This window comes from Eschscholzia californica, unplaced genomic scaffold, assembly GCF_041429995.1.
Source record: "Eschscholzia californica isolate CP2 unplaced genomic scaffold, dmEscCali1.0.p SCAF_3, whole genome shotgun sequence".
Taxonomy (NCBI): Eukaryota; Viridiplantae; Streptophyta; class Magnoliopsida; order Ranunculales; family Papaveraceae; genus Eschscholzia; species Eschscholzia californica.
The window spans coordinates 61,634,432-61,656,903 of NW_028238420.1; the positions used below are offsets into that span (position 1 = coordinate 61,634,432).

The 22,472-nt window shown below is 37.2% G+C and overlaps 5 protein-coding genes across 9 annotated transcripts; 2 read left to right on the top strand and 3 right to left on the bottom strand.

Moving 5' to 3' along the window:
• Nucleotides 1–520: 520 nt before the first annotated feature.
• On the bottom strand, nucleotides 521–3,758 carry LOC147552876 (phosphatidylinositol 4-kinase gamma 4-like). 2 transcript variants are annotated; one of them, XM_086667354.1, is made up of 3 exons: nucleotides 3,274–3,410; nucleotides 1,447–3,170; nucleotides 521–1,131 (listed from the first exon to the last, which is right to left on the bottom strand). In XM_086667354.1, exons 2-3 carry the CDS (start codon nucleotides 2,821–2,823, stop codon nucleotides 754–756), a joined length of 1,755 nt encoding a protein of 584 aa, XP_086523480.1. In that variant the 5' UTR covers nucleotides 2,824–3,170; nucleotides 3,274–3,410; the 3' UTR covers nucleotides 521–753. The 2 variants fall into 2 exon arrangements, with proteins under 2 accessions (XP_086523480.1, XP_086523479.1); XM_086667353.1 differs by having other exon boundaries at nucleotides 1,447–3,758.
• Nucleotides 3,759–4,640: 882 nt separating this feature from the next.
• On the bottom strand, nucleotides 4,641–9,519 carry LOC147552877 (prolyl oligopeptidase family protein). 2 transcript variants are annotated; one of them, XM_086667357.1, is made up of 7 exons: nucleotides 9,282–9,519; nucleotides 8,915–9,034; nucleotides 8,198–8,690; nucleotides 7,429–7,623; nucleotides 7,050–7,079; nucleotides 5,843–6,952; nucleotides 4,641–5,455 (listed from the first exon to the last, which is right to left on the bottom strand). In XM_086667357.1, exons 3-7 carry the CDS (start codon nucleotides 8,609–8,611, stop codon nucleotides 4,886–4,888), a joined length of 2,319 nt encoding a protein of 772 aa, XP_086523483.1. In that variant the 5' UTR covers nucleotides 8,612–8,690; nucleotides 8,915–9,034; nucleotides 9,282–9,519; the 3' UTR covers nucleotides 4,641–4,885. The 2 variants fall into 2 exon arrangements, with proteins under 2 accessions (XP_086523483.1, XP_086523482.1); XM_086667356.1 differs by lacking the exon at nucleotides 9,282–9,519 and having other exon boundaries at nucleotides 8,915–9,278.
• A 1,180-nt stretch (nucleotides 9,520–10,699) lies between these two features.
• Nucleotides 10,700–14,155, top strand: LOC147552878 (MLO-like protein 13). The gene is made up of 14 exons (XM_086667359.1): nucleotides 10,700–10,923; nucleotides 11,005–11,062; nucleotides 11,162–11,391; nucleotides 11,853–11,969; nucleotides 12,059–12,119; nucleotides 12,238–12,335; nucleotides 12,428–12,502; nucleotides 12,644–12,732; nucleotides 12,826–12,875; nucleotides 12,957–12,997; nucleotides 13,115–13,330; nucleotides 13,418–13,485; nucleotides 13,608–13,668; nucleotides 13,760–14,155. The coding sequence occupies exons 1-14, from the start codon at nucleotides 10,810–10,812 to the stop codon at nucleotides 14,027–14,029; spliced, it is 1,548 nt and encodes a 515-aa protein (XP_086523485.1). The 5' UTR covers nucleotides 10,700–10,809; the 3' UTR covers nucleotides 14,030–14,155.
• LOC147552879 (E3 ubiquitin-protein ligase SINAT5-like) lies at nucleotides 13,906–21,213 on the bottom strand. 3 transcript variants are annotated; one of them, XR_015237217.1, is made up of 5 exons: nucleotides 16,641–17,080; nucleotides 15,531–15,917; nucleotides 14,560–15,227; nucleotides 14,072–14,138; nucleotides 13,906–13,988 (listed from the first exon to the last, which is right to left on the bottom strand). XR_015237217.1 is itself a non-coding variant. In XM_086667362.1 (4 exons), the coding sequence occupies exons 2-4, from the start codon at nucleotides 16,860–16,862 to the stop codon at nucleotides 14,910–14,912; spliced, it is 927 nt and encodes a 308-aa protein (XP_086523488.1). In that variant the 5' UTR covers nucleotides 16,863–16,969; nucleotides 21,081–21,213; the 3' UTR covers nucleotides 14,349–14,909. The 3 variants fall into 3 exon arrangements, 2 of the variants coding, with proteins under 2 accessions (XP_086523488.1, XP_086523487.1); XM_086667362.1 differs by lacking the exons at nucleotides 13,906–13,988; nucleotides 14,072–14,138 and adding an exon at nucleotides 21,081–21,213 and having other exon boundaries at nucleotides 14,349–15,227; nucleotides 16,641–16,969; XM_086667361.1 differs by lacking the exons at nucleotides 13,906–13,988; nucleotides 14,072–14,138 and having other exon boundaries at nucleotides 14,349–15,227; nucleotides 16,641–18,103.
• LOC147552880 (putative F-box protein At1g32420) lies at nucleotides 18,388–20,182 on the top strand. Its single transcript, XM_086667360.1, has one exon. It carries the CDS (start codon nucleotides 18,482–18,484, stop codon nucleotides 19,967–19,969), a length of 1,488 nt encoding a protein of 495 aa, XP_086523486.1. The 5' UTR covers nucleotides 18,388–18,481; the 3' UTR covers nucleotides 19,970–20,182.
• Nucleotides 21,214–22,472: the final 1,259 nt, after the last annotated feature.

A 22,472-nucleotide genomic window follows, 5' to 3' on the forward strand; every position in this document is an offset into this window, starting at 1 on the left:
ACTAACATTTTGAATCAGAAAGTAGACTAAATTATATAGACCCACGTTCAAGATACTTTCAATATAATTGATTGTTTAACAAAAAGTTGCGAACTTACTCGACCCCTTCTAGATTTGAGATTCCTCAAAGAGGGGAGAATCCTATTTGTAATGTATTCTTTTGCACCAAACATAACCTAAGGAAGAAAGAGAAAGCACGTGATGGATACAGAAACAGGGGTGTGTGAATGAATGGTAAGACAAAAACAGGCGTTGTCTGAGTCCTGAAACAGAGACAATCAGGTTTAGGTCAGAGTGATGTGTGAAATTGGGACTTTCTTGGTTTCTACTGGCTATATTTTGAACCTTAAACCTTTCAGATATTCTTACAGACTAGATTTCAATTTCATAATAGGTGGTTTCTATCTTGTCTTCACTCTTCAAACCCATTTCAAGCCAAAAAAATACAACACAAGAACATTGACACACAATATCTCCACATTCTATCAATTCAAAAACAAAAGGTAGAGAAAGAGATAAAGATTCAAAGTTCCAACAAGTAATACCAATTCAAGTTTTTGTTGCACAGAAAGTTCTAACAAGCACTGAACAAGGGTGGTAAATGGGTTTCAATCTCCAAAATCAAATCCACAGAACAACATATATCAAGTCGTCCATCCGAAGATGAACCCACTACGTCTATATGTACCTTATAGCATACGCACATTATTGCTATTATCTATATATATGTATGTACCTTCTATATGCAAAACGTTATACTTTGAGCTCATCCAAACGACCATCCATGATCTGAGAGACAGTTTCGAGGAATGTAGCTTCACTTGTTCCGGGAAGCATGGAATCATGTGCTTCAGAAACGATCTCCTCAATTACCGATTCTTTCTTCAAGGTTTCTCTGCACATTATACTTCCAATGGTGAACGGAGTAAATCCTCTCTCAACACCTTTCTTTAGAAGCATGGTGGAAATGCGAAGGGTTCGTGCACACTTGAGTGGAACGTTCCAGCCATGAAACTTCAGCAGAGCTATGTCTTCTTCAGCATCTAGTGATTTTATGTAATCAATAGTGTCAGGAGAGTAAGGCTGCTTGGATTGTGGCCAGTATAGCCAGTCAAATGTGCAATCCTCAAACTGCAAATATACAAGTAGATCGAAAGTAAAAGTTATTTCAGAATCTAAGGAACGTAAAAAGACTGTAAAGAAAGATTAGGATGATAGTCCAACACGGGCTATCTGATAAATTCTGATAGACATACATGAAGGAGAGATACGAAAAAACATGGAAGCCTGTCATGATGAAAATTTGTGTCCATGAAATATCATCTACACTCTCTAGAGTCTGTACCGAACCTATAACCCTAAATCCCAATGTAATCTTCATAAGAAATCTCGGCCAATCGATAAAAAAATGCTCAATTTTATTGACAGCAAAGAAGTAAAACTTACATTCTCAGGCAAGCAATACCCATGGTCAATTGGAATTAGCACGGTTTGACCTTCCTCCCCTTTAGTTATGAGAATATTTCCTGCATGTCGATCAGCGTTTGCCAACCTTATATCAAGCACAGATATCTTATGCACCTCTTCGGTAGGAAATGCACCAGGACCCATATCTTCACAACTTCCATTATTGTTCATAAACATTTGCAACGATCCAATCTTAGCATTCTTATACGTATTATCGAAAGGTTTTTGATGGTTAAAACCTATGTGTAAGCACCTAACCATTGTCGTCGGAGGGACACCAGCAAAACCTAGTTCATCACCGAGAAATGATCGATGTCCACTCTTTGGGTGATCCAAAATGTAAGCTGCGACTTCTCTAAGTGCACCTTCTCCCACTACTGTCCCTTTCTTTAGCCCTTCACCATTCAATGACAATGGCAGACCTTGAGGGTTATTCACAGCCATGGGTTCCTCATCGATCGGTTTAAATACAGAAATGTACTTGTGACCTGAGGGATCCTGCATCAAATAAGCGCCTCCAGAACCCTCAGAAGATCTAATTGGCTGTTTTCCTCTCTCCAACCCCGCAGAAGTAGAACGAATCATATCCTTAATCACAGAAGATAACTCGATCTTCGGATTAACTATAACCGGTTCCACAAAGAAATCTCTATCAGGAGCTTTTTTACCTACAACTCTAAGCTCCTCATTTTCATTCTTCCTATTCCTACCCTTTTCTACTACTTTATCTTCTTCTCCTTGTTCATTTGATGCAACAATTGACAATTCAAAGTTCTTTTCAACAGGTTTAGCCCTAACTTTCGCAGTTTTACGAACTAGTAAGTGAATAACGGCATCATTGTTCTTAGAGATATCATCAATAAGAAGTTGATCATCAAGCTTTTCACCATCACAAACTAGTTCTTGATCTTTGATATCGACGAAACTATGACCTTGTTTTGCTATTTGTTGCTTAACATAACCTACATTTCTATTTTTCTCTACCCTAAACTCAAATTCTTTTCCACAAACAGTTCTAACAGTAATAAACTGAAGATCAGAAAGACGAAGAACTAAATGAAGAACATTACCATCTGTGACTCCATAGTCTCTGACTAGCGAATTGTTCCGAGCGAGTTCTCGCCCTTCGTAGACTAGCTTCTGCTTCCTCACAACAAACCCTTTACATGTCTGGATCCTTAGTTTCACAGAAGCTATTGAATCAGTTTCTGAAACTGGCAATGGAATCACAGAACCACCCACAGTCAGGTAAATCAGAATTGAATCATTTGAACAAGAACCAGGGAAACCATGAAAATGACCAGGGTAGACAATGGGTTCTTCACGGATTCTAAGAGTGGCACCAGCAGAAGACATCTTTTCTCACAGAAAAATGAAATCCTCTTTCTGAATTTCAATAAAGATTAAACCCTAGAAACCCATTTAGATTTTCATTTCCCCAGAATAAGGAAATAACTACACAAGAACCCTCTGTGAAGAAAAAGAAATGGGAATCTAAGAAAGCCGCAATGTTGGATCTTTAACCCTAGAAATGAATAAACTTTTGCCCTGAAACTCAAGAACACACCCTAATTACACAAATCAGGATAATGCCCTCAAAAAATTTCAAGCCCAAGATCCTTTACCAAATCTTCAAAACAAGAAATTTCAGCAAAATACACAAACCCCAGAACTGGTTATGTAATCAAACTTCAATCACAAATCTGAAACAAAATCACACCCAAGAACAGAAATTTGTCACAGTCAGAATGGAAAGAACTAAACAGAGCTAAAAATCAAAGAAGAAATACAGAATGGGCGATTAACTGAAGAGAAAGAATTGAATCGAGAATTCCCCTTTTCCCCATTTCATATTTAGAATGTTCTTGTCTGAATATTTCTAACTGAACCGATTTTTTCTCAAATTCCTTGGAGAAAACAAAAATGGCGAGTGAGATTAGGATGAAGAAAGAAGACTGAATCGTTTGACATTTGTCTGTATTTATAAGATAAATGATTTTGACTTTCTTGAAGACTTTGACTAACGGAAACGATCTATTTTTAACAGCGAAGATTAACGTCGTTTACTTCACTCCCAAGACACAAGTTAAAATAGGGAGGTTCCTGGCAATTGTTCACATCTTATCTCATGACGTGGCAAGTTGTAACTTTCAAAGAACCGTTATATTTAACGGCATAAATATCTAAACTTGCTCCCCAAGAGATACCATTTCCGTTTCTTCTTTTATATTTTTTCTCTAATTACATTAAATTAGTGAGTTAGATTACACGAATATACATTCATAAATAGTGAAGAAAATAGTCCAAGACCGTGTTAAAAATGAAGTGGCTCATGTAGATTGTAAGCGTGTACTCACGCAATTCGTATAAGATCTTTCACACTAAATAACCAACACACCACCAAAGGAATGAAATATGAATCTTTATCTGATGTTATATTATTTTAAGTTGAAAGTCACCTGCAAACAAGACGTTTATCAACAACATTTTCGAACGAAATAAATTACAAATAAGAGAGAGGAAACACATTTTGAAGTGAAGAACAAATAAAATGAGTTTTGACTTTTGACTATCAAAATTACATTCTTAGGGACCAACTGAGAGCACTGGACGGGTATTGGGGGCCATTTGAGAATATATTCAATATCTTAGGGAGCCAACATATTAATCAGGTTTAAAAAGAAAAAGTTAGATTTTGGTCGGTCAGGTAACGTTGGGGAAGATATACTACAGTATTATTTAAAAATTTGAAGTGGAGCTCACGTCTCTCTCTCTCTCTCACTTAACGGGTATGTATGTATGTATGTATGGGGGGCGCCTAGTACAAGATTTTGGTCCCACTTGTAGAGTTCCTGCAGCTCTCTTTTCCACTTTAATGAATGCCCCCACCACCTAAGCTTCACAAACATGCCCGTTACTCATTCTTTTATTTCTATTATATCCTATGATATTGATACATCATCATTCGACAAAATAAAAACATAAACTAGCAAGAGTAATTAGAAGTAGCCTAAGTTCAGACTCGAACACACTAGCTCGCTAATGGTTTTGATCCTTCTTCTTAGTTATTTGATACATATCTTGAAAAAACCCTAAATCGTCCAAGGATAAGAATAGAACATGTGACTTCTATAGTGAAGAGATTTAGGAGTGAGTATAAAACTCGAATGAAAAAAAAAAAAGCTTCCAAGAGATTCATTCATTTTCCTGTAACATTTCAAATCCAAAATAGATACAACTCACAGAAACTAACACAAAGAAACACTACAGCTTTTCTCACCAGACAACACCCAACCAACTTCCTTCTCCATCTTTCCTCTTCTTCCAACTTTTCACCTGTAAAATTTACCACAGCTGCAATAGCAGAGATGTGTTAATGGAGACCATGAAGAGAGTAAGAAACAAAACGACACCCCCATTACTCAATAAGTTTCTCTCGAAAATTCCTCTCTATGAACTCCCAAATCCTCTCTTCCATGTAAACTCGGTCTCTTAATCCACGAGGCATATGACGTTCGTCCGGGAACATTAGAAGTTCGTATGATTTACCCGCTGCTACAAATGCGTTCACAAGCCTAGCAGTGTGTCTAAAATGGACGTTCTCGTCAATCATTCCATGAACAAGTAATAGTCTTCCTTTGATATTATGCACATAGTGCATAACCTTACTATGTTCGTAGATTTCAGGATTCTTAGAAGGTATGCCCATGTATTTCTCTGTGTAAAATGTGTCATATCCATCCCAGGCTGTAACAGGTGCACCGGAAACTGCAAATGAATAAGTTTCGGGGTATCTTGCTAAACTCATGGCTGACAGATACCCGCCATAGCTCCATCCATACAACCCAATCTGGCCTGGTTTTGAATAACCTTGTTTTATGAGCCATTCTGCTCCGGTGAGCTGATCCTCGGCATCTATCTGGCCCATGTTGTGCTTTAGAGAGCCTTCGAACTTCATCCCACGTCGAGATGTTCCTCTGTTATCTAGCTGCATAAATTAGAAAAGTAAAGGCGTAGGTTAAAAGGTAATATTCGAAGGAAGCAACCAATTTGTAGCAAGAACTCTGGACCAAATAATAGCCCCACAATGTACAAATTATTGGTTTAGTAGAGGGATATCCTACAGAGTCCTTCGAGATATCATAGAACTCCGAGCCCGAGCCTGAGTCCGAGACCGAAGAAGTGGGTAAGTTGGAAGCGAACCAATGCTAGGTGGGAGTCAGCTACTTACAAAACAGAACTATTGGGACAAATGTTCGCTAATTTAACATAGATCTTCCTGAAAGGGGCATAGTTTGACCCAAGACTTTCACAAACAAATTGATAAAAGATCAATCACCACAGTTACAGAGAGTAATAATTTCAAGAAACTAACCTTCCATACTAGGATGCCCTTACTCCGGAGATACTGAGCTCTCATGTCAACTGTACCTATCCACGAGTCAGAGACTAGCTGAACACCAGGACCACCATAGACACTGATACATGTTTTATATGGTGGGGGTCCAAATCTTTGTGAATCAGGTTTGTAAATGGCTCCATATAAGGTAGTTCCATCGTTTGCTGATATCAGGACAATCTCCGGCGGCAAAAGTTGAAGTTTTTTAAATTGTAAAACGGTAGATGGCTGATCGTATAGAGGCACTATTAAGCTCCCATCATGTATCGAACAAATCAATACCCTAGGTGGAGTATTCAAAGAATCATGAACATCGACAAATCTTTGCATCTGATGATCGAGTACCACAGTATGTTTTCCATTGCCATGAGTCAATCTCCTAGGAAGCTCCAGTGGGTGGGTCCAATCGGGGAACAAACTTGTACAATATAAGTTGGAACCAGTCGGTCCATCAAGAGTTCCAGTGAAATAAACAAGCCCAGCAATCTCGTTCACCCCAGATATTTGCTCAACCATCCAGTCTCCTTCGGTTAATGGGCCCATGCAAACACCACTCTCATCATGCAGATAAAGATGTCTAAACCCTGTTCTCTCACTAAGCCAGATAAATCCGCCTGAAAATCTGTTTACTCCCTTGTCCAAAGGTGTAAAGCCGTCATGCAGATTAATCCATTTGTCGTGTTCTTCGACAAATAGGACCTCCCTTTTACCCGTCACAATGTCGAATTTGAGCATCTTTAACATGGTCTGAGACCTATTCAAAACCTGAACTGCAAGGACATTCCCAGGCATCCAATTAACTCTGGCTAGATATTCTTCATCATCGTAATCCCCACATTCTTCGCCGCATAGAAGATCCATCCATGTAACTGGTCCACCAGAAGAAGAAACAACTCCAAGCCGGACCTTGACATTTTCCGTTCCTGCAAATGGATAAGCATGGTCTTCCTGTGCATCTGAACCAATAGAGCTTTTGCCTTGATGCATGATTCTAAATAGAGGTATATGAGACGAATCCACTTCGGTAAATGCAATGTATTTGCTGTCAGGAGACCACCAATATCCATTCTTTCGATCCATTTCTTCCTAATGTCAGCAAATATTGATAAATTATACAGGGGGTTAACATATAGATTATCTCATTTAAAAAAACAATTATGTGATGAGATCATAAATAGTTCACCTGGGCAATATATTCAGCAAGACCATGTGTCTGAAATAGAGAGAAAAACAACCATGAGATCCAATAATAACAAATACTTGGTAGGTTCCATAATTTTGATAGGTCAAAACTACCACGGAACAAGAAAGTAGAAAGAGTATCAAGTGGGTCATCAACTACTAACCAATAATTGTTATTGGATTTAGGACAAAACAAAAGTACATTTTCTTTCGATCATAACAAGCAGCAATCTTAAGAATTTCTATCAGTTCTTTTCATTAATTAAGACATCAGATCATTTCATTTGTCAAACTAAAGATCCCTAAAGGAAAATAGAAACTCAGTAGGAGAATAGGGCAGGGGACTAGGGGAGATCAAGTTCTTCAAAAGTAAAGCTTACCGTAGAATTCTCGCTGGCACCAGAAGTTAATTGATTCACTTCACCATTTGACAAATTCATGACATGTAACTCGTAATCCATTACATAAGCAAGCGTAGTTCCATCTGGAGAAAGATGAGGATCGATGATTGGCGAGCTAGGTGTGCTTGGCAACTTAAGATCTGGATTCGAAGAAGAAAGACCTTGGAAATAAATCTACAGAGAAAATCAAAAAGTTAAGAAGCATTATAAAACAATAATCAGTGGACGAACCTTGAGCTAGTCTTTTAGACAAACACCCATAAATGTACTACTATATGACATCAAAAGGACGAGGAACAACTATTTCTCATTTCAAAAGCATCTACCGGAAGTGTTAATCACTATCTGAAATTGAATTAAAACCTACAAAACCTTGTAAATTAAGAGAGCATCGAACATAAGTTCAAGATTATCTCTTCAACCTATCACTCGAAAAAATACATTTACCCGAAAATTGAAAAAAAAAAATCAAATTCTTTAGCTCCAACAGGATAATCAACTTTTAAGATGACAACGATTACATACATGATCTACTATCTATACAAAATATCTACAATGTATTTGTATCAACTTCTAAAACATCCCATTGAGCTACGCATTCAAGTCTCCCCAAAGTAGCAAGGTTTTGAGTTATAGCGAAGCCATTTGGCTTGAAAAAATGGTGTAGTTCCAATACAAAAATTCAAATGAACACGAAAATGATACCAATTAAGATAGAAATAACTAATAAGTTGAGAGATGAACTAACCCCAGCAGGCAAAGGCACCATGATCGTCTTAGTCTTGGAGCCCGATTTCATCCATTCGTATCGAGTAACTCCCAACCCACGCTCCCTTAACCTCTCCCTTCTCAACTTCTCTTCAGGAGATATATTACTCTCATCAACTCCTCCATCAGGAGGACTAAAAACAAGTTCTTGTTCACATGTCTCAAGATTAAAAGCATAAACTTTCCTATTCAAAGTGTTATCAGGACTAAACAAGTATGTAATCAGACTATCATCTGGACTAAAACAAATTGATGAAGGAGCTACATAACCAGGTAATGGATTCTGAACAATTTCTTCGACGGGGAAATCGAACTTATCGTCTTCAGTTGCAGGCATATTTGATAGGGGTGATCTTACTCTTTTCAAATTCTTGTGTTTTTCACTAGCTTGCATTACCAAGAGAAAATTAAAGATGCACACTTTCAACCCTTTTATCCAAAATAAAAGCTTTTCACTGGCATCTCAAGAATACCTAGGATTGCCAGAAACAAAATTGCTTAATCAGATAAAATAAAAAGGGTTAAATGAGGAATTGAGAAAAGGGTAATCAGATTAAATTTAAAACTGTTACATGCTAAAAGAAGAAAGCTAATTAGGTATAACTGATTGCATTAAAAACCCTAGAAAACATTTCTTGATACCAGAAAGAAATCAAGAAGAAGTATAAAAAGCAAAAGATTCATATAGAAATCATACCTATTGAAGTGAGATAATAAGAGTCGTTTCTGTGTTGAATTTCTTGGAGATGATCGAAAATGGGTTTCACCGAATGATCGGATGTGGTTGTAGCTGGAGATTTTAGAGAGAGAAAGAACACTACAAGAAGAAATTGGAAAACTAATTTAAATAAAAACAAAAACTAAATAATATAATTTACAATTATCTATTTCTCATTTTGGGGATCTCAATGAATGACAACTGGTAAAAGAAAAAACGAATTTTTGCTAGCTCATAAATAAATATATATTGTCATATACAACCATCTGTCTCAATTCTCATGTTTGATTTAGGTTTTAGAACACAATGTGGTTAGGAAATACTCTCTCAGATGGAAAATGTTAACCTTTCTATTGCGTACCCATGTCCCCCTTTAGATAGTATGTGTTCCGTCAAGATTAGGAGGAGAGATAGAGCCACTTATTGTCGTTGTTTAAATTCTAACTGTTCACATATTCAGACTAGAATTCGATCAAGATATGCTTCCAAGAGAACATTGTTGTTTTAAAATAGTTTTATTTGTTTGCGGACACCTAGATGTGATAGTTGTATGTAACAACCTTTAGATCAATCCTCAGTATCACATAAGCACCATGGTTGCAAATGCAATATATTTTTTTCTTCATTCTATTCTATGTTGGAAAAGTCGGCAAGGGGGACTAGTCGGCGGACTTGGGACTAGGCATAGTCGCTACTAGTCGTATTTACACGGGACTAGTCGTAGAATATAAATATATAATTATATATAGGTATAAAATATAAATATAAGTATTTGGTCTTAGTGAAGTATAAACACTAAAAATTCATCCCTAAGAAGCACACATATACTTATCAACAAGTTCTACAACATTAATGAAGTATAAAACACTAACAACTAACATTTATTTGAGTTTATAGAGAAAAAGAGTACAATATGGGTTCTAAAAAGTAGTAAAAAAAGATTGAGAAGATAGAGAAACTTGGAATCTTGTTTGGAGAGCAAGAAAACTTCAAAATTACTTCAATCTGGTTATAATGATATTTGGAGGGGAGAGTAAGGGTGAAAAGCCGAATGAGCAAATCCTAAACCACCTTTGTCGATTTGAGCAAAAGAAAAAAAGGCTCAGCTAAATAATCCCGACTAGTCGTCTCGGTCCTAGTCGGACCAAGTCGGGGATTTACTCGGAATTCCACGGGACTAGGGTTTTGGCTCCTAGTCGAGTCGGCAAGATGGGGACTGAGGAGTAGTCGGGGTGTACTCGGGGATTAATCCCGACTTTTTCTTCATAGATTCTATTTATGTGATTGATATATGATTGAAAATTCAAATTAATAATATTCATTCAACCAAAATGTTTTAAGAGGTTATATTTTTAAATCGGTTAGATCAACCAAGTGAATCTAATTGGGCGAAACAGAACTAGTCTGATCGAGCCACCGATGGGTTTAGCTTTCGCTGAGTAAGAAAATAATCAATGACATGTAGATGTTCACCCTTAGTTTTTACGTTACACTATTGTTTTCTGTCGTATGAGAAATCTAATCATTTTCTACGTAACCGTTTTACAACTATGATTAATTTAGTAAATTGGTAAACTTGGAACTTCCTATGTCCAATTCAGCTTACTGGTTTAAAAGTACTAACAGGTCTGAACCAAAAAAAAAAAGGAAAGCCAAAAAGTGTTCTTTTCTTGGTGACTTGGTTTTTCTTTGGCAATACATACACTTCATTCTTTTCTTTCTTGGCATCTTTTCTTTACTTCTTGAATTCAAAACATAACCCATGACCACCTATCATCTTAGTATTCTCCTTCTTCCTCCTCCTCATATGCCACGACAACAGCGACATCTGCATTGTCTCAGTCCCATCTTAAACCCGGAAAAGCAGATAGACAATGGCGGATTCACAGTCTCTAGAGTTCACACCAAGTTGGGTAGTCGCCCTTGTTTGCTTAATCATCGTCTTCATCTCTCTCTTTGTTGAGCGTCTCCTGCACCATCTCGGAAAGGTATCTCTATCTTCAAAACCTGCGCAATACTTCAAAACATTACTATAATCTTATTAGTCACGTTTCGGCTTCATTTTTCAGTTCTTGAAGAGTAAAGATCAAGATGCATTATATGAAGCACTAGAAAAGTTAAAAGAAGGCGAGTAAACTGACTTGGGTCATCTCTAATTTCTCTGTTTTTCTTCATGAATGTCATGGATTCTTGTATAATTATGTATTCGATTTACTTCTTTTGCAGAGTTGATGCTTCTCGGATTTATTTCACTTTTATTAACCGTCTTTCAAGGTCTGATAAGCAAAGTATGCATCCCAAAAAGCTTTACGCAACATATGCTTCCATGCAAGAAGGAACCCTCTCCTGTAGAACATAATGTCTTCCACAATACGGAAGCCTTTTATTCTGCAGCCACCACAAATGGACGGCGGTTGTTGGCCACCGGTGGCGGTTCAGACCATTGTGCAAAGCATGTAAGCAACGCTTGAACTTAAAGATTATTAACCAATTAGTTTAGGGAAACTTTGCAGTAGTGTTCGTTTTATTTCCTAATTTAGAACTCAAAATTTGAAATGTGACTTGAGTCAGATTTTAGAATTTTTTTACATGACTCGTGTGAATGGCTGACTCGGGCTGATCATGTGTCCATTTGAGACAGGCAAAAAATAAGTCAAACTAAGAGGCCATTGTCTAGAATAACCTAAAATGTCTACTGTGTCCCTGGCCAAAACAAGTCAAACTCCATCGAGTTAGATTCAGACAACATAAAAACAAACAACGCCTAACTTTATTTTCTTTCATGGCTACACTAACAACCCAAACCACTACTTATAAATTTCTGGTTCTGCCCCCATACACTGAGTTCATTCATATATTATACAGTTACGAATACTAGATACTAATATACGATTGGATGTTTTAATTCATGTTGCAGGGGCAAGCGCCATTGTTATCTCTTGAAGCATTACATCAACTGCACATTTTCATATTCGTTTTGGCACTCGTTCATGTATTCTTTTGTTTAACTACTATGTTTCTAGGAGGGTTGAGAGTAAGTTTACCGACTGATATTTCGTAGCTTTAGCATCTAATTTTTACTCTCAGATGGATAAGTTAGAAGCAAGACTTTCTCTTGTGCAGATTCAGCAGTGGAAACCGTGGGAAGATTCAATTAGGCACCCACCTGAAACAAATGGAAAAGGTTATAGAAATTAAAATGCACCTTCCACTCTATCTCGATTGATTCTTAATCTTAATAAACAAGGCAGATTGTTCAATATTCATTTGAACTTAATATATTAAATGAATCAATCTGTCAGATGCTGGAAAAGTAAACAGAGAACATATTCATCGTCATATGGAGTATTTCAAGAATCGGGCAGGAATTTGGAACAAATCAATAATCCTCAGATGGATCGTAAGTTATTATTCTTATGATAAATATCACTTTTCGTACTAATGAATCGATATTCGAAATAGATACATTTTCTAAGTTATGTTTTGCTGTAGTTCTCATTCTTCAAGCAGTTCTTTGGCTCTGTAACGAAGTCGGATTATATTGCAATGAGGTCAGGATTTATCATGGTAAGAGTTTGAACAAAGATCTTATTATTAAAATACTTTTTTCTCATAACGTTTACTTTGAAATTTTGGAATTGATTCACAAGAATCCTTCCATTTTTCATGTTTACGCCAATGTAAAGTTTCCCATGTTTGCCTATGCAGACCCATTGTCCTACGAATCCTAACTATAATTTTCATCGTTACATGATACGAACTCTTGAAGTTGATTTCAGAAAAATTGTTTCTATAAGGTAATCCTTTCAGATAGATTTCTGGTACTACAAACCTGTAAGTTTAACAACTAGACCAATTTTCTCACCTTGTTATCGACTTCTCATCTGCAGTTCGTACCTGTGGCTCTTCGTTGTGATATTCCTGCTCCTGAATGTGGAAGGTATTCATTTCTTGTTCGAGTGGCTCTGCATTATACACTAAAACTAGAAATATCTAAAAATAAAATATGGATTCACTGCAGGATGGCACACATATTTTTGGCTCTCATTCTTACCGTTGATAGTAAGTGTACCAGAGTCCATGATGAACGGATCATCGTGCTCTCTCTCTCTCGATAGTCGATAGTCAATATATACAAGTCAGTAAAGAACTTACTGGTGCAATGGAATGGTTTTGCAGCTTCTGCTTGTTGTGGGGACAAAGCTAGAGCTTATCATCACTCAATTGGCTGAAGAACTTTCAGTGACCACATCAACTGACCAAGCGGCAGCCGTAGTTACAGTAAAGCCATCAGACAAACACTTCTGGTTTGGCCGGCCACGCCTTGTTCTTTACTTGATTCACTTCATATTGTTTCAGAATGCATTTGAGATTGCATTCTTTTTCTGGATCTGGGTTAGTAAAGAGAGGGAACTATAAAATTTCAAGTTCGCAATTCATTCATTTAAAGCGACTCAAATGACTTACCTTGCATATTTTCAGAGCACCTACGGATTCCATTCCTGCATTCTGGAGAAACTGGGCTATATCATCCCCCGACTTATCGTTGGGTATGTATTTCTAACTAACTATACATACACATACATACACATACATACATACATACATATATATATATATATATATATATATATATATATATCATCTCCCTGAGTTCTTGCTATCTGTGCAGTGGGATTGTTCAAGTTTTATGTAGTTACAGCACTCTACCGTTGTATGCAATAGTAACCCAGGTCAGTAAACAACAATATTTGTGTACTTTATACGTCTACCTCATCAGGTTCTAAGATTGAGATGCTCATTTCTTTATCTTGTTGAGTGCAGATGGGTGATATGTTTAAACAAGGTATATTTGACGATGAAGTGCACGAGTCTATAAACCTTTGGCACCAGGGTACAAAAAGGAGGAGGAAATCAGGCCTCCAATCTGCAAATAGAAAGCGCCTGGAAGTGGAGATGCAGAAAATGACCCTTGAATCGTTTCAAAGTGCCGAGACATCAGAATACTCGCCAGATAACTTGGATGGAGTAATAACACTGATAACTGAAGTTCCTGGATCAAACCAAAGTCAAATATCATCAGATTCAGATTAGTTCTTCAAAGACTGTAAAAGAGTTATTATATACTTTCGATACCCATGTCCATGAAATGATGTCTACAACTCCACTGTCTCCATAACGTTCTTGAAGTATCAATTTACCTCTGCAAGTTTGCCCAAATACACCATTCATAACACATTTTATAGAGAGATGTGAAGTCTAAAAGAAAGTGCTCGATTGATTAAATGTGCAGTGCGTATACATAGTACATGTTATTACATAAAAGAATTACAGTTCCACAAGATCGACCTATAATAATCTCAACAAGAATGATATGGGAACAGAACACAGAAGATGAGAAGAAAGCCATACATTTTTTTTTTTTTTGAATAATTTGATTTAATTGAAGGGATAGAAGAGAATGTACACAGCCATGAAGGCTAAGGAAGAAACATTAAAAGATCACAAAAGAGAAATAAAAGCCTCCCAAGATTCAACCAAACTAAAGAAAGAGATAGTCTTGGCCCAGTACCATCCTGGTCAGAAAGAGTAACCTGGTTTAAGGAATCCAGAAGAGCACTGACCTCGCCGATCTCCCAATCATTCAGGTTGTTTCTCAATTCCAAATTCCAAGAGGCTGAGGAGGAGTCGAAAAAATCAAACACTGATCCCTCCTTGGTTGTGGATAGGTTGTATGTAGTGGGAAAACTGACTAGAAGAAAGCCATAATTAAGAAACTTAACCTCCCAACCGGTGTTATACTATACGCTATACTATACAAATTTATCTATATCTTAATGATTTATCAATTCCCGCCACTACATTATCAGCAATAGGATCACAGAACCAACTGAGAGAGAGGGGGGGAGAGAGCATATTCATGCACTCATCGGGTACAAAGTTTTGGTATGCACACTCCTGGTTCTTGGTATAACTATTCCTTCCATACCCGCCCCGTAACCCGCAGCTTCAGCTCTTTCCTGTCCCCGCCCGAGAAGAAAAGTGCCATGTTGCGCTGGATAATGAGTCCGTCATGGCTATCCCTGACTTTCCGGTGACTATCGCGGACGCTCCGAGGGGTTCCTTCCCAGATGAGTTTCCGTCCATTTGCCCCCACTTCCAAACTGTAGCTGAATTTCCTAGCATCTGTTTCATCCCCCATGAATCGAAGGAATGCCATGTAAACTGGGGCTACTCCTAGCTGAAAGGCTTCAAAGTGAAGACAGAAGTACTGGCCAAAGCAGTTGAAGACCTGAAGAAAATAGAAACAGACCAACGCCATTCAAACAACCCTGAGGCGTGTGTCCAAAATAAAGGATACTGATCACAGACTTATACCGAAGAGTGGAAACCAAAATAATTGATGTTTCATAATATCCAAAGAGACATAATATGTACTAACTACAATGATTATGATTTATCTTTTGAAAACTGATTGATAATTGGCGTATAATATTAAGGACGTAAACCTTTGATCTACAGATTAATGACAGAGTTCATTAAGATCATTTCAAATCATAAGAAAAAAATGTGATTCTTTGGTAGATGAACTTACGGTTAACATCCATGTGGCATTTTCAACTTCACGTGGATTACACTTTACATATCGATGGTTGAATGTACATCCAGTGTGCATGTCTACCTTATGATCATTCCTGAGATGGGTTACCAAAAACGGGATATCTCCAACAACAGCACACTCAGATCCGGCATAGGGACAGTTGTATGGTCTGAAGTTACACTGAGCTTCATGCTTGCGCTTACTATAATATGGAGAGATATCCGGGCAACCAAAGGAGCAGTATTTGCAGGGAAGTTCGAGAGACTCAGCTACCTTCTCTAATGCTAAACACCTGATATCTCCAAGCTCCTGTCTACACGTTGGACACCGATTTTGGACCCTTGTTTTACAAGTCGAACAAAGAGTGTGTCCGTTATGGCACTGCCAAAATACAATTGGTAAAAAAATTATAACGTACGCTCAATAATCTATCATTACCCAAGCCACAAAGTTCCACTAATGCTGAACCTATAGGTCTTGCTTGATTCTGCCCGAATCATGAAAAAATGGATTAACAGCCCCTACAATTCAAATGCAAACTAACTAGTATTTACAATAATAACCAATTCAGGCCGGCAGCCTTTCTGTTGATATATTGACTTTCAGGATCAAAATCGACTAGAATCGACCTTAACTCTCAGTATGTACTGAAACCCTTGCTTGTCCACTCATCCACTAGTATGATTAACTCTGGTGCAGTGGTTGGACACTCCCTCTTAAGACCATGAGGTCGCCAGATCGAGTCTCGGAATCAGTTTGCCATCAAGATTTATCTCATGTAAATTAGGCAATAAATAAAATGAAGGTAGAAGTAGACGGGCTTTCTGGCCCCTGTGATGGCCCTACAATCTTTATATGGCCGACCAAGATGTCTCGTCGGAATCAGTTTGCCATCATGATCTATTAATTGTATATTATATATTCATGATGTGTGGATGTCATTGAAATGTAATGACTCTTGGAGTTCGATCTCAAAAAGAAAAAAAAATCACAATAAAGTTAGAATCTACCTTAATTGCGGAAATTAAACAAATTTTTCCTAATTGCATCAAATACAAGGCTAACACATTAATGATACTAATAGAGATTAGAGAAGAATAGTACCTGATGAATTGGTGGATACATGGAATTTGTACAAACGGGACATTCAAGCAATTCATGGACGCTGGTTGCCGGAGAAATCACGGTTGAGTTTATAATATTAAATTTCGGCTTCGAAGAAGAAAATTGATGATGATGACGACGATGGTGGTGGTGGTGGATCTCCTCCTCATCGATTCCATTTCCATCTGAGGATGAAACAGATTCAATGCTATCCAACTCCATTTTACACAACAAGAGAGAAAAGGGTCTTCCTTTTTTAGGGTTTCTTAAAGAAAACTTAAAATTGATCAATTTGATTGGTGTCGCTCGTCAGAAGAAGACGAACAGAACTGCCTCTCAAAGGTGGTTCCTTGCTCCCCCTTTTTTGCTGGAATCTAGAGAGAGAAGAGATTATGACCGTTGAAAATGGTAGAGAGAAGTTAGATTAGAAATCAAAGGGTTTCAGATAATTAGTGCTTTTTACCCAATGATAATAATTGATGGGGTTTTTTGAATTTACCCCCTCAAAATTAATTTGTAATTGAGCTTACTCCTTCAGTAATGGGTAATTGAGTTTACTCCTTAGACTTACTATTAGTGACAAAAACACAAAAACTATGTTTGAAGTACGTGAAATAATAGCGACTGCCAAGAAGAACTATTCTTCAATATGGTTCTTAATAGTTAAGTTCAAAAACCCTAATTGATCATATTGGTTGAGAGATATCCAATAATGTGACTAAGTAGTAGGTAATAGTTAGTCCACCATCTATTACCCAAGATATAATTATTGATGATAGTCGTAGTGTTTTCTTATATCAAATATACTACCATATATACCTTGAGATGTATCAATTCAATGTATTAAATGAACGATGACTCTTATATAACTAGACTGAATTACCCTTTGAAATGGCCGGTTAAGATTCAATGAAGGTAAGATTTGTTACGAAACACAATCATTAGTACGTATATCTTAATAATTTATGCATATTTTCTTTTATAACCCAATATAGGGTTATTTCCCTAATGGCCCCCAACTTTGTGACCAGCTTCACGCCTAGCCCCCTAAATTAGCAAAAATACCCATATGGTCCCTTTTTCCGTTATCTTTAACTGTCCGTTACTCTCTATCCTCCATCTCATTTTCTCTCTCTCCCAAGTCACCTATCCGGCCACATCATCATCTTCTCCAACATTGGTCGCCGGCCGGCTAAATTTCCGGCCGGCGACCTTCAAATATTAAAAAAAAAAAAGTTTTTTTTTTTAATTTTCTCTCTCCTCTCTCTCTTTTTTTGTTGTTGAAATTCTCCCCTCTCTCTCTAGAATTTTTTTTTTCCTCACCCTCTCTCTCTCTTACTCCGACGAAGGGGTTTCCCTTCGTCGGAGCTAGGTCTGTTCAACGAACAGACCTAGATCTGTTCAACGAAATAGACAATTGGTCGAGACCCTTGTATGATAATTGGGATTTTGAAATTCCACAATAAAATAGAATCCGAGATACTTATAGATATTCCAAAATACATGAAATAGATTTTGGGTGGAGAAATAGAAAGCCCCATCTTATTTTTGGTAAGTTACATATTCATGACTCTGTCGGTTTCCTTTTTGGATTTTAATTGGCCAACCGACCGACCACATAATCCAATCAAAATCTACTTTTGGTGGTTTAAATCCGTCTCCAAACACACAGACACTACTATATAAGAAAGATATTTCCCTTTCCTAATAAGGTGGGAAACCAGAGGGGAATAGTAACTCTGTAATTTTAGTTTCTTTCTCAACCAAACCCTAGCTTCCTTCTTTCCTACTATTAATCTTCTTCTTCATCTTTATTTAATTATTTCGCTTGTCCTCTCAACATGAAGGTGAAGAAAGATTTTGGGTTTCCTGTTAAATTTGGTCTGAACAGTACTGTCAATATCAACAAAAACAAATTCAAGAAGAAGAAGAAGAAGAACAGAGGAGGAGGAGGTAATATTTATTCTCCTACTACTAATAATAATAATAATAGTAAAAGTAAAGTTGGTATTGCAATTGATGGAGATTTAGTAGTACATGAGATACTAACTAGATTACCAGTTAAATCACTTTTTCGTTTCAAATCTGTCTGTAAACTATGGAATTCTATTATCCAAAAAGATCAAAACTTTATTGATTTACACCTTAATCGATCGAAATCACGTTACCCTAGTCTCTTTATCATTGCTACGACTACACCACCACGAACCCCAAAAACTAGTACGGGAGGAGTATTTTATCCAGGTCCTCGTTCTAAGAAGTCATTTATGACAGCTGATCTTATTGAAGGAGGAAGAGGAGGAGCATCCATTAATACTACAACCGACTGGTTTAAGGACCATTTTTATACAGTTTTGAACCCTGTTAATGGTTTGATTTGCTTCATTAAGTCTCGATTCCGCCATGCTGCTAGAATTTATAATATCAGTACCCAACAACGATCACCATGGATTAAGAATTTTTTGATGGGAACACAGCGCCCTTACGGTGATTCAATATATCAGTTTGGATTTGATCCTGCTACTAATGAACACAAATTAGTTTCTATGAGAACGTTAATTGAAGGCGGTAAGATTATTTATGATGTTTGTGAGGTCTTGACCATTGTAGCCAACCGAGTAGGAGAAGACAATAGTAATGAGCTTAATCAATGGAGAAGGATCAATGAAGTTCCACCACGTCCAGTGGAAAATCCTTCAGTTTATGTGAATGGTTCTATATATTGGAGCACTTATTTACTTAAAAAGGGTGGGGAATTTTGGAACAAGAAATATCGTCCTATACTTATAGTTGCATTTGATGTTGGAAGCGAGAAGTTTAGAACTATTGAAATTCCTGATTTCATACTTGATCAACCTAGGAAATATAAGAGAAATGCAAAAGTTGATTTATTAGAAGTGGACGGACATGTAGCTCTTCAAATTAAAATGAGTAAGTATGTCATAAAGTTATTTATACTCGATGACGAAAAGAAGGAGAATATGACAACATCTAATCACCAAAATTGGACAGAAATGACTATCAACTTACCTTTCTGTTGGACCAGAGGTACGTTCGTCCGTCTTCATTCAATACTTGATCAGATAATCTTAATAACTAATTTTGTTGAACGGGAAGATGAAGAAGGAAGTCTTTTGAATGAGTTTGAACTAAAAGAGAAGAGGTCTTTTTCTTTTCATTCTTACAATTGGAAGAAGAATATTTTCAAAAAGTTAGAAATCAAAGGAATCCCAAAACAAATTTTCAAGATACCGTTATTTACGACATTTGGTGAAAGTCTTTTGCCTATTCCAAATTTAAGTGATATTGCAAATTCTTCCTCGACTTAATGAACACAATATTTAGCAAACGAGAAGGTGAATAAGAGTCTTGGTTTCTTACTAGCAGATATATGATATTTGCGTAGGAATTTTCATGTTTCCTTCAAATCTAGTACAATGTGGCATACATTTTTCTCTATTTTTTCAAAGGCTAATTGTGAGCCCGTCAAATATTTTATTCAATAATATTAATCTTTTGTTGTCTCTTAATCGAGAATGAAATACTTATTGTTAGTAATTATATTATATATCTTTCCCAAGGTTGGTTTAAAATTTCGCCTCAATGCTTGTTTACGAGTCAGAAAAACAAAAAATTTACAACTTTGGCTAACATACAAACTATGTACCCCTAGCTAGCTCAAATAAACAACATTGGTCTTTTTTACTGGCTGTGGTCTTATTGTTTCTTCTGTGTGTAAGCACATAACTAGGTATCCAATGTATTGTACTAATTGAGACACCCGAGTAAGTGACTAGATATCCCTTCTTTGATGTCAGTTAGGACTCCATTGAAGGTTGAGAAGAATAACCATTATTCTTTTACTAATTAGACAAATTGAGAGTTTTTTTCTCTAAAACCCTATCTCTCCACTTAGCTGTATATTGTGAGAGAGATGCAGTTTTTACTTGGCAAAAATTCACGCCTTTTCTGTTCTCTAATGACCCTTATATAGAGAAACCCTAGTAGGAGTATCACTCAAATTAGGTTTCATTAAGAGTCCCAGAAAAGATAAACTTGTCAAAAACCTTTCTGACTGGAAATACCAAAGGGAAGGATTCCCATTAGAGTTTTCCATGATGGTATAGCCGGCCACCTTAGCCCATTAATTGAATTTTCGGCTGATGAGTTTATAATATTAAATTTCGGCTTCGAAGATGAAAATTGATGATGACGACGATGCTGGTGGTGATGGATCTCCTCCTCATCGACATCCATCCGAGGATGAAACAGATTCAATGCTATCCAAATCCATTTTACACAACAAGAGAGAATAGGATCTTCCTTTTCTATTAGGGTTTCTTTACGAAATTCATGAGAAAAAGAAACACAGAGAAGAAAGAAAAGTTAAAATTGATCTCAATTTGATTAGTCTAGCTCTCGTAAGAAGAAGATGAACACAACTGCCTCTCAAAGGTTGTTCCTTGTTCCCCTTTTTTGCTGGATGGCTGGAATCTAGAGAGAGAAAGATCGAGAAGAGATTATGACAATTGAAAATGGTAGAGAGAAATTAGACTAGAAATCAAACGGTTTCAGATAATTAGTTGTTAGAACTAAAAGTCGCGGAAGCTATCGAACCTATCCTAGAAATTGATCCGGTTATGAAGATTAATCGAAAAGCTAAGTCAAAATCAAATATGCGAACAGAATTAACGAGGTTCGGCTTTAAAACCTACGTCCTCGGGCGAAAAAGAAATCTTTATTGAAGGATAGATGAAGACCACTCACACAACCCGCAAGTTCGTCCCAAGATGGTACCGTATAGTAATAACCTTCTATACTAAATCTTCGACGACCGAGAAATTTAACACCGCTAAAAAAACTATGAAAAATTTCTCTCACTCTTGCTCTCTCTCTAGCTCTCTAAAGAAGAGTTGTTGTTGCTTGTGTTGGTGTCTTTAGTGGTGGAACTCAACCCCTATTTATAATAATATAGCCACCGACTCATAATAGGAAGTAGGGAGGCTTAACCGACTCAAACCAATTGAAGCCAAAATTGGAAATTGATTCCAAAATTGGAAAAGCCTCTCACCAAACCGCCTATTAGAAACCGCCTTCAACCAAACTGCCCAATTTGGTTTCTAACTTTCTCGAACCGCCTCAATCAAGAAACCACCCTCTCACAATTCTTCACCTCGTACACAATTTGATACCCTTCAAATTTTGGACGAACACCAGGATATTCCTTGTAAGATACGTCTGCTTCTTGTAACATCATCCGACTGCACCATTTGACCATGGTTGCCTACGTACCCTTTTACAGGATCAAGCCTACCGTAGTTCTACCAACCCTTCACATAAAGATTACCTTGTCGCCATTACGCCCTTTCGGGCAACTTAACACGAGCCGATTTGTAGCAATTCCAGGCAATGCTGAAACTTGCTACATGTCACCACTTTAGTCAACATGTCCGTGGGATTCTCATCTGTGTGTACCTTCATTAGAGAAACATCACCTTCCTCTATGACATCTCGTACAAAATGATACCTGACATCAATATGCTTAGTACGAGCATGATGAACCTGATTCTTCGCCAAGTGGATCGCACTTTAACTATCACACCATACATCCACGCACTCATGCTTAATCCCTAGATCATCAAGAAGACCCCACAACCACAATGCTTCCTTCACACCCTCGGCCATAGCCATATACTCGGCCTCCGTAGTAGATAACGCAACTGTAGATTGTAACATCGATCGCCAACTAACTGGAGCACCATATACCCTAAATACATAACCAGTAGTAGATCGTCTTCTATCTAGATCGCCAGCATAATCCGAGTCAACATA

Coding starts and splice junctions, on each gene's coding strand:
- LOC147552876 (XM_086667353.1), bottom strand. CDS start 2,823: ATGTCTTCTGCTGGTGCCACTCTTAGAATCCGTGAAGAACCCATTGTC. Junction 1,132..1,446: donor GGTATTGCTTGCCTGAGAAT/GTAAGTTTTACT, acceptor GTATATTTGCAG/TTTGAGGATTGCACATTTGA.
- LOC147552877 (XM_086667357.1), bottom strand. CDS start 8,611: ATGCAAGCTAGTGAAAAACACAAGAATTTGAAAAGAGTAAGATCACCC. Junction 7,624..8,197: donor TGGTGCCTTTGCCTGCTGGG/GTTAGTTCATCT, acceptor TTTTCTCTGTAG/ATTTATTTCCAAGGTCTTTC. Junction 7,080..7,428: donor GTGCCAGCGAGAATTCTACG/GTAAGCTTTACT, acceptor TCTCTATTTCAG/ACACATGGTCTTGCTGAATA.
- LOC147552878 (XM_086667359.1), top strand. CDS start 10,810: ATGGCGGATTCACAGTCTCTAGAGTTCACACCAAGTTGGGTAGTCGCC. Junction 12,733..12,825: donor AGAAAAATTGTTTCTATAAG/GTAATCCTTTCA, acceptor TCTCATCTGCAG/TTCGTACCTGTGGCTCTTCG. Junction 13,486..13,607: donor ATCCCCCGACTTATCGTTGG/GTATGTATTTCT, acceptor CTATCTGTGCAG/TGGGATTGTTCAAGTTTTAT.
- LOC147552879 (XM_086667362.1), bottom strand. CDS start 16,862: ATGGAGTTGGATAGCATTGAATCTGTTTCATCCTCAGATGGAAATGGA. Junction 15,918..16,640: donor TGTATCCACCAATTCATCAG/GTACTATTCTTC, acceptor GTATTTTGGCAG/TGCCATAACGGACACACTCT. Junction 15,228..15,530: donor ATGCCACATGGATGTTAACC/GTAAGTTCATCT, acceptor TATTTTCTTCAG/GTCTTCAACTGCTTTGGCCA.
- LOC147552880 (XM_086667360.1), top strand. CDS start 18,482: ATGAAGGTGAAGAAAGATTTTGGGTTTCCTGTTAAATTTGGTCTGAAC.